The 20,196-nt window shown below is 41.4% G+C and overlaps 1 protein-coding gene across 2 annotated transcripts in view; it reads right to left on the minus strand.

Annotated features, from left to right (window-relative positions):
* Positions 1 to 1,387: 1,387 nt before the first annotated feature.
* si:zfos-2326c3.2 (mitogen-activated protein kinase kinase kinase kinase 4) overlaps positions 1,388 to 20,196 on the minus strand; it is a 54,909-nt gene continuing 36,100 nt past the window's right edge. For both annotated transcript variants that reach the window (XM_068714206.1, XM_068714205.1), the window contains exons 21-33: positions 18,792 to 18,880; positions 18,384 to 18,478; positions 17,630 to 17,714; positions 17,310 to 17,480; positions 16,475 to 16,577; positions 16,110 to 16,265; positions 15,744 to 15,887; positions 15,481 to 15,615; positions 15,213 to 15,313; positions 13,770 to 13,919; positions 7,052 to 7,211; positions 6,702 to 6,841; positions 1,388 to 6,602 (exon numbers count right to left, since the gene is read on the minus strand). In XM_068714206.1, the coding sequence (XP_068570307.1) occupies positions 6,519 to 6,602; positions 6,702 to 6,841; positions 7,052 to 7,211; positions 13,770 to 13,919; positions 15,213 to 15,313; positions 15,481 to 15,615; positions 15,744 to 15,887; positions 16,110 to 16,265; positions 16,475 to 16,577; positions 17,310 to 17,480; positions 17,630 to 17,714; positions 18,384 to 18,478; positions 18,792 to 18,880 (1,613 nt within the window). In that variant the 3' untranslated portion in view covers positions 1,388 to 6,518. The remainder of the gene's footprint in view (positions 6,603 to 6,701; positions 6,842 to 7,051; positions 7,212 to 13,769; positions 13,920 to 15,212; positions 15,314 to 15,480; positions 15,616 to 15,743; positions 15,888 to 16,109; positions 16,266 to 16,474; positions 16,578 to 17,309; positions 17,481 to 17,629; positions 17,715 to 18,383; positions 18,479 to 18,791; positions 18,881 to 20,196) is intronic.

Genomic DNA, 20,196 nt, shown 5'->3' on the forward strand with positions numbered 1-20,196 from the left:
GAGAGAAGGAAAAGAAGTAAACTCAATGAGATTGTATTTTAAAAGTTTTCAGCGCTCCAGAAGCCTACCTGTACGGTCTGAGAGCTTTTATTTTGAAACTCCTGCCTACTAAAGAGACCCCCAGTAAGCTCCTGTTACCGGGTGGAGACTCATAAGCTCCACCCGGTAAGCTAAATAGCATACTTATTCTTTTTTCTTTCAGTACATACTGCAGCTGCCCTACACAAAGTACGCACTGTTGAGCCAATCCCGAAGTGCCTTTAAACCTGCATTCTCTCTAAAGTCCATCAGGGGGCGACTTCTCTGGTTGTATAGAAGTCTATGAGAAAAGGACTCTACTTGTCACTTGATTTATTACCTCAGTAAACATTGTAAACATCAGTTTATGGTCTCAATCTCTAGTTTCAAGTCTTCTTCGATACAGCATGATGTTCATTTAGTACATTATGGTCCATTTAGAGTCAAACAGCCCATAAAGCAGGGGATGCTTTAGGGCAGGCTTACTGTGATTGACAGGTCTCTACCAGAGCCGTATACGGCGTCTCTACGTCACTCCTCCTCAGTCTAGATATGGTCACTTATGTTTACTGGTGCAAAAAACCAAGATGGCAATGAGCAAAATGCCAAACTTGAGGCTTCAAAGCCGTATGGTTGACGTCACCACGAATACGTCCACTTCATATATACAGTCTATGAGTAGAACATCCTGGTCTTTTTTTGAGACTGCGTTTTACATAATATGTATCAGGTCATACTAAATCTTTCTCCAGCATACTAAATAGTATGGTAGTATGGGTATTAGAACACAATTCCCATAATTCAGTGCTGGTCAAAGCCCATTTGGTCTGATAGCTAATGTTTAGCCAGTGGTCCTAACGCAAACAATGTAACTCTTGGTCTCGTTTTATGTTAATTTCCACTTGCAGAACTCATGGCAAATGTACATTCAGCAGCATTTTAATCCAAATCATGATTGGCCATCATGAGTTTGAAGGTGTTGGGTCCCAAATCACTTAGTGGGTAGAAAGTCTGATCAAAGTAATAGAAAACTACAATTCCCTCCATAGAAATCCTTGAGGATGGACGATGAAGAAATATGTTTAATATGCAGTTTTCCTTACAATATGTAATCACACTGTAAAGTATTATTTGTACTGGCAGAATGATAACAGGTAGCTTTGAAGAGACCATTTCACAGAAAAAGTACAGCGTGTTATCATAAGGAAATCTAAATAACAAATGCTTCTGCTGTTGCATCAACAAGGTCAATCCTTTGTCACAATGACAGATGCTGGGTTCAGCAGACCACTGTGTTTCAGAAGGTGACTGGATTTAAGGTTTCCGTATATTGAAATAAAGATGCAGGAAGCAATAAACTACAACAGCACACCGCTTATCATATTTATTGTTGTCTCACCGTCTCTCATCTCAAAGCAGGAGGGGTACAGTACACGATGCATCAAACAGAGGTCCAGTGCACAGAATAAAAACACAGTATGCAAGAAATGATATGGTCAAGGGGAATATAAACTCTTAAATATATATTTGTCAATACAATATTTGGTGTCTTTAGAATTTACAACTTAATAAGAACACAACTGTGTGTCGAATGGCTTGAAAACTCCATATTGCAGAGCTGCAAATGTGCAGTTTGGCGCCCTCTGGTGAAGAGCAGGCCCATCTGTTAGCAGGTTAAATGAATTGCTTCTTTTCCCCCCACCGTTTTCTTAAATTGAGCTTTCGATGAGGATCGTTTGAGGCTAAAGCAAAGAACTAATCAATAAAAAATATTCAAAGCAACCTCCATGTTCCTTCTGTGAACCGACACTTGACTCAAGCCACCGACTACCTCCTCTAACTCTGCCCTTCCTTCCCCTGCAGACTGAATTTACTGCTTGCTGAACACCTGTTCCCATCTACATCACACCCTCCCACGCAAACACACACACACACACACTTTCTTCAGAACTGCACAGCTCATCCAGACATTTGTTCGTACACAGGCTGAAAACAATAACAGCAGTAGCGCAGAACGATCTCTCAAAAGCAGAAATAACGCTTTTTTCCTCTAATTAATAAGAAAATTGACACACTGGATTCCTTTACAATACTCAGGTATTTTGTCTCCTTACCTGGTCTGGTATGACCAGAGGATTATGGTGGCCAATGGTAGCTAATGTTAGCAAGCTTCACATAGCCATTTCATTTATGAGTCTTTTTTACTTGTGCCACGATTATGCTGTTCGTCTTGAAGTCACAGTTCAGCCAAAGTTACATTGTCTTGCTTTAACACATAATTGCGGACGTTGTACCTCAAATTCAAGCTGCTTCGTGTTAGCGTTTTATCTGCATCGCTCTTCATCCCACCAATCAGGAAAAACCAGAGTTGGGCCAATTCTGTGGTCTGATTTAACACTGTTGATACTTTTAAGTTGGTAATCGATGGAATATAGATGGGTAATGGTATGTTTCACATGGAAGAATTGAAATGAATGTTCAGAATGTTTTAACAGGGCTGGTGGTGGATGGAGAGAAAGAGAGACAATGGACAGCCATAGAGAGAGTGAGACACAAGGAAAACACAAAAACATGTCATTGTGTCTCCACGTGGACTAACCCACATGCATAACGCATCGCTGGGCTCGCGATAGTGGCGTGGGACAGAACTGATTTCCATGTTGTTTCTTAAAGCAGGATGAAGAACGAAGCAGAGGAAACATGAACGAAAAGCTGGCACATTTAGATTATGGGCTTTTAAGTGAAACAATGTAGAGAAAATCAACTTACAAATCAAACAATGTAACATTTGTTCTCAGCTTAAACTCCATAGTATAAGGACAACAACCTGTTTTTCAAAATTCATATACTTTCATGTATCACTCATTACAAGACTGAATTCATGAATTTGCCAAATGATACCTCATCTGATGGTAGCTATATAACTGCATAACCATTGGTGCTCAAACATTTACATTGCTGCTATAGAAAGCAGGGAGATGGAATCAGACTGTGACAACACTCGCACAAATTTGGACTTTGTGATGAAAAAGTTAAATCAAAAGGCTGATTAATGAAAGGACAAATTTGTGCAAACATGTACTGTTGACCACCAGACATCTGGGAGAGAGCGTGTTAGATAGTGGAGTGCAGCACATACAGGCTAGCTACTGTACATTGTCTGTGTAAATGTAAGCTAGAACTGAACACAAGGTGGAACCACTGTGGTAGTTTAGTTTCCGGTCCTGTCTGGACTATCATGGCCAGGGTCTTGGGTCAGGAACCTGGCCAAACCTGTCTGTGCTGAGCTGACCCCAAGCTAGCACAGTGTCTGATATCATTCACAAGATATCGGAATGCATTTATGTGAGGATTTTATAATAACAATTTCAACACTTGTGTCTTTAGTGACTTTCACTCAAAATGTATTTTGAGTGGTAAAAATGTATTTTAATCACATTTAACTGCAGTTGCGGTCAGCTGCACATATGGATAAATTCCCTTCCATCATCCCAAAAATATGTTTGAAATCAATGTATTTGGAAAAATATCTTTTGCCATCTGACATATCTTCAATTACGGTGTTTGAAATACAGTTGTGTCAAATTGTACACACAGACAAGCAACTGCGTATAAAGAGAGAAAGTATTTTGTTGCAGCTAGCCAAACCTCTCTACTATCTTAGCCATGTTAGCTAGCAAAGTTAGCTAGCATGTAAGCTAGCTTGCTTGGTTCTGAAATGTTTAGCCCCTGTTAGCTATCAAGTTTAGGTCTGCTAGCCTGTTAACATTAGTTTGCCCTTTCCATGCTCTGTAGCCATGCTAATGATCTATCTGCTCTGGTTTCTCACTTTCCCACCATCAACGAACACTGTGTGAAATTTGGTAATAACAGAAAGTTCATTGTCCAGTTTAAAATATGCTCACAGAACCAGCTGCAATATTTCTATCAAGTTCGTAGAAAAAAACTCAAAGTATCACTGAATATAAAACATTTGGCACAAACATTCAAGAGTAAATATGAGATATGAGGATAATGTGACATAAAACATAACGAAGATGAACAAAATCTGATGGATGAAACAGTAAAATGAAAATGGATCAGAAATGGACAAGTTGCAAATTCACATTTGAAGGTAAAACCTATTATTTCTTCACTGCAGCCCTCTCTAATGCATACATGCAAGCTATTAAATATATGAACAAGAGCAACATTAAATTGCATATATTTTTGTTGTGATGTAGCGAGACCCATCGTTGTGTCTGATGTGTTGGTCTAGTTGGCATCTTTTGTATAGTGTATATTAATATATACATTGAACTTTCGAAATGGATCGAAATCAGTCAGTTGTGATTTGTTACACGGTTGGATTCAAGGGAGCAAATATATCAAAGCCTTTATCTTGGTTCTCTTGCTTTGACGCTCTTTGTGTAACAGAAACAAACTATACAACAGGCCCAGATCATTGCATCTCATCACATCCAGGCTAAACTACAAAGTGTGGGAGTCCCATGTTGGGTAGTGTAAGAAATACTAATCCAAAGGCTATCAGTTATATCTTCAATACTGAATACAGAATGGCTTGAACTGTTTCCACTTTAACCCCCCCCCCCCAAAAAAAAAGTAATTTCAAAAGAGGATATGTTACAGAAAACATGTACAATGTGGCCAGTGTGCAAAGAGCCAGACAGAAATTTATATGATACATGACCTGATCTTCAAGTTCACCATCAACAGCTCATGTTCATGTTCACAACCTCTTCTGTTGTTTTCATAGGTCGTAAAAACAACATTTTAGGGATGGATGGAGTTTCACATTCATAAGCACTGATCATAATTCTGTACACATACCTAAAGATGGCTTGTCAATTATAAAATATTTCGAAAACAGTGCATCTTACAAGAATATAGACATCCAAAGCTGTACAAAATAGATGCAGAAAATAATTCTAAGCCTGTTACGGTGGAGCTGAGTTGTATCTCTACTTGTGTCCTTATGATGGAACAATACAAAATAAAATGGTCCAGATGTGTGGTGGACAGAATTATCAAACTGGGACTGGTGAGGTACTGTTTTAAGATTATGTTACAAAAACACCTACTCAAATCATTTTAATGCAAAGTGTGCAATGCAGCAAGTATCCCAAGAAATCATTTAGGCCTAACTGCCAACTGATTTCAGGCTCGACATGGAGAAAAATGGACTTCCGGGATGACATCATGAATAGCCTAGTGATTCAATTCTGACATTTTGCCTTATTATAAGGCTCACGTGGAAGGTATAGTGACAGTTAAACATAACTGACTGAATCTAACCTCAGTCAAGAAAAAAGGGAACTCTTCTCTCAATAATATAACATTTGATAGAGAATATCATAACACGGTCTAATAATATATGGAAATCAACCGAATAAAGATTCAGTATAGTGACTGACTAATCTGTTTGGGTCCTTGATGTCTGCTTGTAGCAGTGAAGAAGAAAACACTGCTGAAGGCCTTCATGAATAACACTGCTGAGGTATTGCAGACACGGGTGGTTCATGGATATGGAAATTGATTAAAGAATCATTAGGGAAGAAATGGCATGCAGTTACAACGACATGTGGAATGACATGGAGTAGTTGTCCTTCTTGGTCCACATTTAGGTCTCGACCCAGTTCTGGAAATGCCCAGATGATGTCCATGGAGCAAATGAAGGACTTGTGTTCCTCTGCTTTTTTGAATTTGAACACATTTTGCTTACATGAAGACAAACCAGCTGGACAGCTCTGGTCTGTACTGGGAGAACAAGACTTCATCAGATGATTCAGTTGATCGAGTAACACACCACTGCCAGGCCTTGTTAAAGCTAATATAATTTAAGAACTGACATTAATAGCTGAGCAACTGATTTTCTTTAGAGAAAAGAAAAAAAGAGGGTTAAGTGATCCGGGAGAGATGTGAGCTGAATGTGGAACAAACTGAACTGTGGACTCCAGTGCTCACAGATGAGAGTAGGAGGGATGGGATCTTGAGTCCAGATGTTCACTGGCGTTCATTAGAAGTCGCCACGCAATCAACTCAATCGTTTTTTGCTTCCAGGTCGATATGGATGAAACAGGACATGGTAGGAGTCTTTACTTCTGCCACGCTGGTGGTGGTGATGGTTTTGCATCCTGAATCCTGCCGGGAAAAACTCCGGGGTAACTATGGAGATCAGGCATGAGAACATTCCTCTGTACGGACGCTGACACTGCTAGATGTACCCACTAGTGCTTGTGTGGATGGTTGAGGCGGCAGTGAACTTCAGGGTCCAGGTTTTGGTGTCGCTGCAGTATTCAAGGATAAAGAGATGGATTCAAGCTGGAGTTGTGATCAACTCATCTGTGGGATCCAGGAATATTTCATTGATCTTTGTTTGGGGTCAAGCATCCACGGAGATGAGCATCAGACGGCGCAAATATAAAAAGGCATCGCCAGGAAAACCCCCGAATGATGAAGCCAGACACCACCAGTTGATCCCAGAGTAACAGGTCCAGTCGTTACCAGTTGAACAGTGAGTTCTGTCCCAGAGTCATGAAGTAAATCTGACTGCTGCCCCCTGACTGCACAGAGGCAAAGAAGACCTGCAACCGAAGAGATACACAGGTTCAGGAATTATGTTACACGTTTTATATTAATACAGCTGTGCATTTAAACTGATATTTAAAGACTTGAACTCCTACTTTGTCATTCCTTTCACAGAGAAACTTTAGTTTCTGGGCCTTTTTGTGCATGAAAACTCCCTCCAGGTTCCCTGTGTTGGCCGACCTCAGCTCTATGGCCTTTTCTCCCCAACCCATCACCTGGTTAGACTGAAGGTAGGCTGGAGACAGACAGACAGACAGACAGACAGACAGACAGACAGACAGACAGACAGACAGACACACACACACACACAGAATCACTATTATTGTATTTTTAGCCCACCATGTCCCAAATCCATCGTCACAGAATCTGGTTCAGGGTAGGTTGTCAGTGCTCGGGAGAGCTGCTGATCTAGAATCAGTAAGTTACAACGATGAGTGACCCTTACCGACCGACGCAGGCATCTCCCCCCACTGCAGCACTGTGTCCTTGGTGATGCGGCCATAGGTGTCGATGTAGACGCCCTCATCCTCATAGCAAACTAGCACCTCTGTTCCAGCGCTGTTTGGCAGAATGATGATGGCGTGGGGGCGAATGGAACCCTGGATCTACAAAACAAACGCACAAAATCAACACTATTTCAAACTTCCCAATAAAAAAAGTAATAAAGAAATCAATCAAATGAGTGCAAACCCAAACAGTTAAGTGTGTTTCAATCTTTGGACACTACTATCTGGAATTTCAGAACAACCCTTGTTATTAATGACACTGGTGGCTGTTCAGTGAATTGCAGCATCCTGTTGTTCCCACTCTCACTCCATTGACCCATTGAAGTTACAGCTAGCTGGCTAACCTTAGCTTAGGTAACATTTAGCTAGTTAGTTGACCCTGCCTTCCATCACTCTTGGCTAGTAGAAAGCAATTATTAGTTATATACTTTTGCTTTGTACCGTTACATAATTTATTGTTGGCTGAAATCAACACCATTTGTCATAAAACATAAATTAGTTAAATGTAATATGTTAGCTGTTGAAGTGAATTGGCAAGCTAGCCATTGAAAAACATATCCACTTAGCAAGCTAAGGTTAGCCAGCTAGCTGTACACGCACGCACGCACGCACGCACACTATAGCGGAGCTGAAGAGCCACAAAACACTCTATAAACATCTGTCGGAGAACGTCTCAGTTTTTAAGTTACGTTATAATCCGTTCACACATCGGCAATACAAAGTGATAAATACATTTACATTTGTAAAGAAAAGAAATACAAAAAAGTTCAGAGAGGGATGGATTGGATTTTCCTGAAATGCAATGACATACACTTTTCTGAGTAGATAGAAAAAGAGTGACATGTGGTTCTGCTGAACAAATATGAGATTTAATAAGAACTAAAATGAAGTTTCTGACTGAAGCCCAAAGGTCACTTGTATATGAATTTCAATGATATCCTGAAGGAGGTGACTAAAACTCTCCTACTGCTAGTTTATTATTAGGAAATGCAAGTCTTTTGCATTGAAGCATGGCAACACTCATCTGAGATTTCATCCAACAGCCACTATCAAACATGTCTCTAACCAGTTCACAAACATGTCTCTAACCAGTTCACAAACATGTCTCTAAACAGTTCACAAACATGTATCTAACCAGTTCACAAACATGTCTCTAACCAGCTCACAAACATGTCTCTAACCAGTTCACAAACATGTCTCTAACCAGTTCACAAACATGTCTCTAACCAGTTCACAAACATGTCTCTAACCAGTTCACAAACATGTCTCTAACCAGTTCACAAACATGTCTCTAACCAGTTCACAAACATGTCTCTAACCAGCTCACAAACATGTCTCTAACCAGCTCACAAACATGTCTCTAACCAGTTCACAAACATGTCTCTAACCAGTTCACAAACATGTATATAACCAGTTCACAAACATGTCTCTAACCAGTTCACAAACATGTCTCTAACCAGTTCACAAACATGTCTCTAACCAGCTCACAAACATGTCTCTAACCAGTTCACAAACATGTCTATAACCAGTTCACAAACATGTATCTAACCAGTTCACAAACATGTCTCTAACCAGCTCACAAACATGTCTCTAACCAGTTCACAAACATGTCTCTAACCAGTTCACAAACATGTCTCTAACCAGTTCACAAACATGTCTCTAACCAGTTCACAAACATGTCATTAACCAGTTCACAAACATGTCTATAACCAGTTCACAAACATGTCTCTAACCAGTTCACAAACATGTCTCTAACCAGTTCACAAACATGTCTCTAACCAGCTCACAAACATTTTTCTAACCAGCTCACAAACATGTCTCTAACCAGTTCACAAACATGTCTCTAACCAGTTCACAAACATGTCATTAACCAGTTCACAAACATGTCTCTAACCAGCTCACAAACATGTCATTAACCAGTTCACAAACATGTCTCTAACCAGTTCACAAACATGTCTCTAACCAGTTCACAAACATGTCATTAACCAGTTCACAAACATGTCTCTAACCAGTTCACAAACATGTCTATAACCAGTTCACAAACATGTCTCTAACCAGTTCACAAACATGTCTCTAACCAGTTCACAAACATGTCTCTAACCAGCTCACAAACATTTTTCTAACCAGCTCACAAACATGTCTCTAACCAGCTCACAAACATTTCTCTAACCAGTTCACAAACATTTCTCTAACCAGTTCACAAACATGTCTCTAACCAGCTCACAAACATGTCTCTAACCAGTTCACAAACATGTCTCTAACCAGCTCACAAACATGTCTCTAACCAGCTCACAAACATTTCTCAGCTCCTCCAGTTTGGTTATGTTCCATAAAGTGGATGAATAGAGTTGATGTGAGCGTGTTTCATACTGTACCAGAGTGTGAGCCACCACAATCCTGAGCATCAGAACAGGCATCCACAGACGCAGCGCGATCTTAATCCTTTGCCTTGGAATAAGCATTGTTACATAGCTCGCAGGCGACTGTGGAAGATGTGTGAGTGTGTGTGCTTCTTCAAGTGTTGGGTGAGTGTTGCATTGTGTTTTTGAGTAGGTGAATCGCCTTCAGCAGCGATTAGGAAGTAGAAATCAGAGTTGTGAGTGAATACTGTTGTTGTAGGTGTGTGTGTGTGTGTGTGTGTGTGTGTGTGTGTGTGTGTGTGGAAAGATGGGTGCATAAGAAGAGAAAATGTGTGTGTGTGTGTCTGAGTATGGATATACAGCTACCAAGAAGGTGTGAAGTGTCCTCAAGAGTGCACACATAAAGTGAACTACAGTATGAAGATGTCTGGGTGTAAGTGAGTGGGTTTAAAAGCACCCGGAGTGTGTGTGTGTGTGTGTGTGTGTGTGTAAGAAAGAGAGTTGAAAGCTTGGATGTATATGTAAGAGAGAAATGGAAAAAGGGAGGCTGAAGAGCTGAAATGATATCGCAAACAGCAGCAGTATAAGGCACCGGTGTAGAAGGGAGCGGTGAGCACACTGGCTTAATATACCAGAGAAGAGGTGAGAGAGAAAAAAAAACAAAAAAGAAAGAGGTCAGGACACACTCAGTTAATGATGGCGAGAGAAGGAGGACAGGAGGGATGTATTTTTGTCTTTTCATATGTAAGTCCCCCCCCCCCCCCACCATGCTCCAACTCCCTATGTGAATAAATAGCACACATTAAGAGTGTCTGGGGCAGTGTGTGTGTGTGTGTGTGTGTGTGTGTGTGTGTGTGTGTGTGTGTGTGAGAGAGTGTCGATGAGCAAGAGAAAGGTGTTGAGAGCATGAATGAGAGACAGAGAAGGCAATAAAACCCTTCCACAGCGCAACAATGTTGGAGAGGCAAGAAACACATGTAGAAGAAATCTCCTTCATCCAAGTTAATAGTAAGGAGTATTTTTTAAATTGTGGATGTAATTTCCCCCAAAGAACTCCATCACTTTCAGTCTAGTCAGTCACAAAAGTCATCAGGTTGACCTCTGTGTCTTGAACTATGGCTGAGACCCAAATTGGGAAAATTGCTTCATCGCCACGTTTTCATAAAATGATTGAAAGTTGAGGCAAATCTTTAAATAAAGCATTAAACCATAGAAACCAGAGGAACCCTGCTCTCTGCTGCAGCCGCCCACTCAACACCATGGGTATGCACAGCACTATGTGGTACAGCACATGAACTGACTGTATGAAAAAACAGGCTCAAGAAAAGGGTTTCAAAATGTCAGTTTAAATACTCAAAGTTAAAAGCCTCAAACTTTCCTAGTTCTTTAAAAACAAACAAACATATTTTATCAGATGTGTCAGAATGTGACTCACCAGAGGCTACAGCTAGATTTACTTGCCCACATACAAATGAAAAAAGACCTGCTCCATCTCTAATTGTACAGGCAGTGGGCGATTTGTTCAAATTTAAAGACACAAATTCACTTTGCACAAACCTCTTTTTGGAGGTAGAGATGGAAAACGCTTCACAGACTCAAGGAAGTTTAAATCTAAGAAAAACATTTCACACATATTACCAACATGAAATGCTTGCCATGTTTAGCCACAAAGTATTCACGAACTTTCTTATTATTTGTGAGTAATGGAGAAACTAGAAATGGAGACGACGTATTGAAGTGAGTACCAGCACGTCGTACTGTGATTACAGACTGATGTTGGCAGCTCTGGTGTTAAGCCCATTGGTAATTACTGCGGGTCTGCTATAAATATACTGCTATAGATACTGAAGTTATAATGATGGATGAAAACTCTCATACTAGTATAAACTCTGTAATTCATTTTAGGCTGCCGCATGCTAATTTTTCACAACTCTAAACTTTAAATATCATTTTAGATGTCAGCCTGGACGGACCTCTCCGCTAGACGTTAGCATGCTTAGGTTAGCACACTAACATGCCAACATGCTGGTGTTTAGCGGGTATTACATTTAAATTACATTTTCCTGCTGCTAGTATTGCAGCCCGCCCTGTGTAGCTGGTTGAGTCAGAGATGATTGGTTAAGGTTAGGCATTGACCTCCAGTAGTTAGGATCCGGGTAGCTCACCGGTCAGGGAATAGGACCCTAAAAAATCAGGTAACCAGTACTTGGCCAAATTAAATAATATTAAGATGGCCCGAAAGGAAAGGTTGACAAGTCAACGAAGTCATTAAGTCTCATACTCTGGTAAATATAATGGGAATCCATCCAACAGTTGATGAGATATTCTAATCTGGACCTTTGTAGTGGACTGACTGTCCAACTGACTCGACCAACAGGCCAACGTTGCCATGCTGTGAGCCATGCCAGTAGTTTAGCTAATAATCAATTAATAAATGAACAAACCAACCAGATCAGGTCTTTGTGTTATTGTTAAGTTTTATGTTGTTGTCTATGGAAAGATTGTGTTTTTTCACGTCTCAGGATTACAGTAAGTCGTCCAAAATCAATCAACCATCTACAATATCTACAGAAGAGCAGCATGCACGCACCCAGGCTTTCACTGATCCATCTCTACAGTTTTAACCGAAAGATCAAAATGCCATACTAGTGGTAAAAAAAAAAAAAGACAACGTCTGAATGGAAATGTGAACATGAGTCACAACATTCTGCCGCCAGTCAGCTCTACCTGCACACAGACAGAACACACACACACACACACACACACACACACACACACACACACACAGAGACAGAGAGAGAGAGAGAGAGAGAGAGAGAAATGAAGCTAAAGAGAAGATCAAAATGAGGAGAAAAACGAGCAAACAAACTATGCCACGCTGGCCGACAGAGTGGGAGGAAAAGAGGAGGAGACTGAACGAGAGGGAGAGAAGTGTTTGACAGCTATAGGACGAGTGGGAGGAGGAGAGAGGGAAACAGGAGAGCAATGACTGACATCTAGAGACTGCGAGTGGGAGGAAGAGGGGGAGGAAAAGTGCATCCTGGGAGTGGAGTGAGGTGATACGGTTGAATAGAGAGATCCCGGGCGATGATGGAAAGACAAAGTAACAGTCAGCTATAATAGAGAGAATACGATCTATATCATGTACAACCTCAGAGGTCTCCATACTCTATGATCTATAAATATCTAATGTCACAGTATCCACTATTTATTGTCTATGTGAGCTTTTCTACGGAGGCCCAGAGAGGCAAGTGAAAAAAAAAAGATCATCGTAGCTCAAGCCTGATTGGCTGCCACAGGGTTCTCCGTGTGAAAATACGTAACGTTTTTTTACTCCGACACAACCAGCCACCAAGAGAAATAAACTATTTCCAGCAGCTGTATATCTATGAGTGGCGACTGATGCTCGTAAAGATAAGGAGGTTCTCTCCATCTCTTGTCTGTCTGTCAGTGTGTGTAAGCGTTACGGGTGAGAGATTGATACAGTTGGCCTACAGTGAGCCGGCCTGTATGTTTTGGTGATACATTTTCTGTTACGTAAGGAGTAAGCTGCAGGGATGACATATTTTAGAGTAGTACTGGTTCCCTCAAATAAAAGCCAATGGGAGTCTTCAAATGGATTATGGATTATTGCTGTAAAAAAAACTCTGTTGCAACGATACATGTTTTGTTCAGCGAGATAATCTCCACGAATTGTTTGATTTTTAAAGCATGAGTGCAGTCATCAGAAGTAAAAAACGAACAAATGTGAGAGTGAATACACACAACGAGGCTGTAAAGGCAGACTAGTCTGCTTGATGACATTTTGTAGATTAATTTAGCCACTTGTTAGCAACCGCCTTCTTTAAGACACGTGAAAGCTTCAAAATGTTTATACTGACATATATTATATTGCAGAACAAAACCTTAAAACCTGTTAAGCTTGTGTTAACCACAGACCTTATTTCAGGCATCTAACCAAAACCCCATTCACAAAACCCATCGACTTCAAGACGAGGTCACATTTAATCATGCCAGGGTGTAAGGACTCACTCCTGCACTACAGTGTAACCACATGCCCTCTTTTGAAGCTTTGAATATTGTCAAATATTTCTCAACGAAGCTTCGAAAACCCCCAAAATGGTTTTCATGACACCCCTAGTAGACTTCAATTGTACGTTTCTCTGTTTGAGAGAGAAACATAAAATCACAGAACAAGCACTTACACATACATATACAAATAACCCTGAACACGTATTCTTCAGACAGACAAGCAGACAGACGAGCTGAACGTGAAACATATTGAGCAGACTCTCACATGTGTGGGCAGGTAGAGGTCGTACGGCGTTCCAGAGTCCACATCGATGGCGTGGAAACCAGACAAGGAGCCGTAGATGACCTTTAACCTCTGACCTTCCTCTACTGTCAGGTCAACAGACAGTGGTTTTTGAGGCAGGGACCTGAATGACTGGGGTAGACATGTGTACACACACACACACACACACACACACACACACACACACACACACACACACACACACACACACACACACACACACACACACACACACACACACACACACCAAAACAAGTTAGTAAGGATGGTCTGAGCACTTTGAGTAAACATTCCAATCATAACTGTTGATTCTGAAAATAAAGTGTAAAACCAGTAATCTACATTGCATTAATAATTAATCAACAAGTGACTCTGACAATATGACGAGCAGTTGCATCACATCCTAAGACAGTCGAGCTAGTACTTCTACAAGGTGGTTTATTCTGGGCCTCTTCTGAGGGGAGAGGGTTAAACTACGTGGAAGAACAAACCAGCTCAGGCCACCATGGACAAAAAGAAATGGGACACAGCTCTGCTGAGAGTGTGTGTGTGTGACTCTCACAGCCAGGATGTGTCAGGTCTGTGTGTATGTGCATGTGTCTGGCTGTGATAGTGACCCTATTACATGTCTTTTATCAATGTTTTGTCCTAGATGTGCAAAGATGTGGCAAGGACAGAAAAGACAATGGAGGACAGTATTGCTAACTTGTTGGTGGTGGTTTAACCCTTTAATAAAGACACTAGCTGAGCAGGTTGAAGTTTGCATGTAACTCCATGTGCTCGATTAGGATCTTCCCTCAAGGGACTAAACTCCATGTCAATCCATCTAGTATTTCAGATATTTCACTGGTGACCAAAGTGTTGGACAGGACAGACCAATAGGTCCACATCTCCATCCCTTATAAGCCCTGCAGCTAATGTGACTAAAAGATGTGAAACTCACACCGTGGTATTCACAGTATACGTTGCTTGCATTGTCTTTCCTAACTCTATTCTGTTACACTGGCTACGTTTACATGCACAAGATATTCAGCTTTCTGTCCGTATTCTGAAAAAGACAATATTCCTACTAAGCTGTATACATGGCTGATGAAAATGAATAAGTGTTTCTCCTTCCGACCAGAAATGTGGGCTTTTCTTTTGAGCGTGCATCCCTGCAAACAGTTTACAACCATGTGTGCAAAACCCAATTGAGACGCATATTCCAAATGCACTCTATACATGAGATTTAATCAGCATATCCCACATGTCTTCATCGGAAAAATGCTATATTCAGAATAAGGCCTAATTCTGAATATCTGCACAAAAATATGTCGTTTACAGGACGCATATCACATTCTGAGTATTGTCATATTTCGGAGCAATAGTGGAATATTAGCATGCATGTTAACGTAGCAAGTGACATTTCATTTAAATGTTACCGACCTTAAAAGCCATGAACTTGTGGTAGGGTTTGGGGGCCCAGGCGTAGACCTCCACAGCATTCTTCAATGCTATCACGAGGAACTTTATCTTGTCGTAGCGCACTGAAGAAACCAGATGGAAAAAGAAGAAGTTAATTACTCTAACTCTGTACGTGTGGCTCACATAGACGTCTAATAAAACAAAACAATTGTGGTTTATTTTTACTAGTTTGCAGCTTGGAAATAATCAAACCCTACCATTCAGTGTTCCCTTGGCAGCGTGTACTTACCCACTTTGTAGTGTACACAGCCCTCCAGGTCACCTACCGAGGTCCAACCCTGTCTCTTCTCCACCTCTGGGTCGTTGTGAAGGATTTTATTCCTTAACCAGGACAGGTAGTACAGACGGAGCTTGTTCTTCTTACCTGCAGACACAGAGGGAGAGATAAGTGCTTCTAGAGCTACAGCTTTCCAGTATATGACCGCTCAGTACTGCGTGCATGCATTCATTGCATGTGAGCGTTTTGAATACTTGACCCTCTAGTACGAGTACCTGATATAGTGATCAGTACGTTGAGTCCTTCCAGCACGTCCATCTGCTGAAACCTGCGTCTGCTGATGAGGGAGTAGACTTTCCCCTGACCGCTTCGATCCAGCAGCCACAGGCCGTTCTCTGTCCCCACCAGCAGATTCACACCTACAGGACACAGCGGACACCAAGCTTAAAGCCCACAGCCAACCTGCAGACAGCAGTAAATCTGTACAATGCAATATATGGAGTCTGCACACTGTCAGGTAAAAGACTGTGTCCAGAAAACAATAAATTGTGTTTGCCTTGGAAGAATAAATTAAAAGACACACTGTGAACATTAAGACATGCTTTCCAAAAAAGCAAAACAAGCAAAATAAAACTACAAACCCCACAGTCCAGCACAGAGAACCTCAGTGTTGAACTTCTTCTTGTACTTGCGGATCTCCGGAGTGTCGCTCTGCGGTCGGATATTGGTTGGGTTCACGTTCACCACAGAGCCCTTCCTGTGGTTTTCCCTCTTGATTTGCTCACCTTTACTGCCCACTGTGTGGAGACAAAACCACAACGTCAACAATGCATGGTGTTACATGAGCACAGCATCGTTTACGAGACTCTCTCTCATGCAAATTACTTTATAGAAAAAACAATGTATTCATTGCATACAAGAGTGCCTTTATTTACACACAGATGAATATGTCCATATGTGTGAGTGTGTGTAAACTGTGTGTGTGTGTGTGTGTAAATGTACTTGCCAGGGCTCTGAGGTGGCGATGACATGGGGATCAATCTTGGATCGATGAACGACAGGAAGGATGAAGAGGAGGAGGTGTTTTTACTGGTAGGACTGCTGACGGCCTGATGATGTGCATCAAGAAAGAAAGAAAAACTGTTTATTCCACACCTTCCTTTTTATTGTTTGGTTTTGGCTCCATACCCAATATCACAAAATCCTTTATGCCAACATTACCATGGACTCTTTATCTTTATTTTATTCCGCTCTCTAAACATCATTACTACAAGGTTCTAAAAGTGGTACCTGTGCACCTCAACTGTGCCACCACCTCCCTCTGCTGGACAAATGTAACTAAAGCAACAAGTCACATATTCCTCGAGTGAAACACCTGAGGATATGGACAATATACAGCCTGCGATTATTAAAATAATGTCATGGTAATATCAAGACTCCTTTAAAAAAAGCTGATTAGTTCAAAACAAGTAATCTTATCCCACTGAAACTTGATGATTTCCCACCATGAACTTTATTAATGTATGTATGTATGTATGTATGTATGTATGTGTATGTATGTATATATATATATTTCTATTTTATTTATTATGTATTTATTTTGTATTATTCTTATCTTTTATTTCATTCATTTCTTAGTTTATTTTGAACGTATCCAACGGTCTCACTAAGCTTTCTATTGTTGATATTATTGCCTTGTTTTTGCTGCTTTGACTATCAAAGTACTTTGTGAACTCTGTCTTTAAAGGTGGTATATAAATAAAGTTCTTATTATTATAATGTACTGATTCAATACATTACTGAATCTCTCTGACTACACATCTCCCTCCTAACAAACTCACATGCAGCTCCTGGTGTGTGGGGGATCGAGGGGCTGTGGGCAACTGCGAGTAGCTGAGCTCGTGTGTTCGCTGCTGCTGGCCCAGTGCATTGTGGGTAGGACTGTTGGAGGAAGATGTTTTCTGCAGAAGGTCCGGTAGCAGGTAGGTGTCATCCGAACCTATCCGAGAGATCTGTAGGACACCGTTAGAGCAAAGTATGAAGAGAGGGGGTCTGTTGTCATCTCTCTCTAACAGTATGGATGTTGCACCCTCTAGCGAGTAACGTGTGTGTGTGTGTGTGTGTGTGTGTGTGTGTGTGTTTATGTGTGTGTGCAGGGCACCTGGTTGAGATTGTGATGAGGTTGCAGTACGATGCCATTGGGTATTCCTCTGAAGTATCTCCCCTTTCCATTGGACAGGCCAGACCTTGAAATGTACAGACAGGCGGAGATTATAGACCAGAGCCTGACTGCAGGTACTGCATTAATTAGTCAGAGACGAGATCAATACGTCCTCAAAATCGATGGCAACGGAAACCAGGCTGATCAACCTCCTGGGATCATAACTGTAATTTTATTATACCCTCACCATAAGCAGACATGAATGCTTTGTATCACAGTAAAACACAATCAGCTTTAATGTAACGTTTGCGGGAATGTGAAATGTAAACAGATGACAGATTTGGCTTGATTTTCAAGGTTTCTTTCAGATGGTCCTGAATTAAGAGAGGGGGACTTTGAGGTTGCATTTGAACATGTGCAGTTTCTTAAGCTTGTGTTTTGGGTGTAGCTTAGCATTGGTAGCCCTGGTTCTCAGTGGATGCGGCAGAATTCTCAGTAAGCATAGCGCCCTTTTACTCAAATTCTTATATTGGTTTCACAATTGGTACAAAGAATCTTGCAACAGGCCTTGTTTCAAAATTGTGAAACTAAGAATGACGCAATTAAACGTCACAACAGTTAGTCCCTGCCAATGTGATTTTCAGTTCTTTGGCTTAATAGGAAAGAGGGTGAAATGCATGGTGTATTTAAAATCAGGAACATTTTGAACAATGTATTAGGCACAATGCCATTATTATACTGACGAAGATCTCACCTGTTGCTCTCTTCGTCGTCACTGCTGCCGAGCTCGTCGCTGGATGAAGAGTATTCTGTGGCCTTGTTAAGCCGACCCAGAGCGGACCGTACGGCCTGCATGACAGAGGAGAGGAGCCATATGAGTGGATGAGGTCAGGTGAGTCAGAAACTAAAAAAATAGACTTCTGTTTCATGTGGTACAGATGAAGGTAACTACACAAAACTACTTCTACATCTAGATGAGGAACTTAATCTGAGGTAATTTCATGTTTAACGTAAAAGGGGAATTTTATGTGTTTTGTGACAAAACCAATATCAACGTAGCTCAGCTGATTTTCTGATTGTGTTACTGTCTACATGTAGTGTGGAGCAGAACAGCACAGTTTGGTCGTAGCCGTGAACATTTTCAGGAAAAGGAATCATTTACTTGTGTATGTCCACTCGTCGCGTTCTCTTGCGTCCTCCTGTGCTGCTGTCGACAGTGCTGCAGAAGAGGACTCTCTAGCTTGAAGTAGCCTACCACACACATTAGTTACATCACATTAGCAGCAGCTCTGCAGGGTGTTCATAGCAGCAGGGTGGTGTTAAGCAAACCACTGAACCCCTACAAGACTAACATTAGTGGTGAGAGGTTTAATTACCACGGACAAATGAGGCCATTGTCAGAAACACGGCTGCCTTTGCGGCACTCTACATGGAACCACTACATGGGATGACTGTATACCATGGGGCTGAGAAGGAAGTGTGCATTGGCTTTATAGAGCTTTTTCAGCATCCAGTCAAGTTGTGGAGCGGAAAACTAAAACAAGGAGCGACCGATTTGCGACCACTTTCTACAAGCCCTTTTGAATTACATGCAGTCATTTGCCCAAATGTTACACAGAAAATATTGATTAGAGCAGCTTCAGTGTATTAAAAAGTGGTGGTCACAGTCATGGGTGTGTTGGGGAACACGTTGCCAAACAATGGCAGCAGAATGACTGACTGTTGCCGCCGCTACACAGGGTTCAAAACCTTTTTTGAGAACAAAAATGTTGGTCACTGTCCATCCACCACATAACAAGAGTTTCTGGAAAATAATTATATGGAGCAACACAACTTCCCTTGTTACATGACTCAAAGGGGTTCATGGGAAATGCAGTCCTTTTTTGAGAAACACTAGCACCACTAGTGCTACTCGTGATAGACCGGCTGTTTTTATGGTAATAAACAAAAGGTAGCATAATCAATCTCTATTGAAATATATCAGTGCTACGAATACCCTTTACACAACAGTATGGTTCAAAGGGGAAAGCAGCTTTTGTCACAGTCACATCAGGAGCAGATAAAAAGCTGTTTACTATATGAGTCTCTAGGAGAATCTATGATCTGCGGCTCCGAAACAAAGAAAGGCCGAGGCCCGCAGCCAAACTGAGTGGGAGGCATCATCCCTCCCAACTCCACACAGAGGGGAAACTCGAAAATACACAACGTACTTTCCTCATCTTCTTTCTATCCCTCACAGCCACAGCAAGAGCATCCTAGCTGCCATGCACGGAGAACGCAGAGATGATGAGTTGTGTGTTTCACTCTAGACACAGGTAGAGAGCTTTGAACTCACAGCTCTGTGTTGTGTGCTCTCGTTCCTTTACAGTACTGTCTGTGGTGGGCTTGGTGTGGCTGCCTGTCTATGAGGACGGTCTTTTGTGTGTAAACCGGCTTGGCATGTGTGTGTCTGGGCTGCGTGGTAGTACACACACACACACACACACACACACACACACACACACACACACACACACACACACCATTAGTTCACACCAGGGACACATCTGTGTGAAAACAAGAGCTGA

This window comes from Cebidichthys violaceus, unplaced genomic scaffold (assembly GCF_023349555.1).
Source record: "Cebidichthys violaceus isolate CVI_PGR_0920_01 unplaced genomic scaffold, fCebVio1.0.p SCAF_2, whole genome shotgun sequence".
Taxonomy (NCBI): domain Eukaryota; kingdom Metazoa; phylum Chordata; class Actinopteri; order Perciformes; family Stichaeidae; genus Cebidichthys; species Cebidichthys violaceus.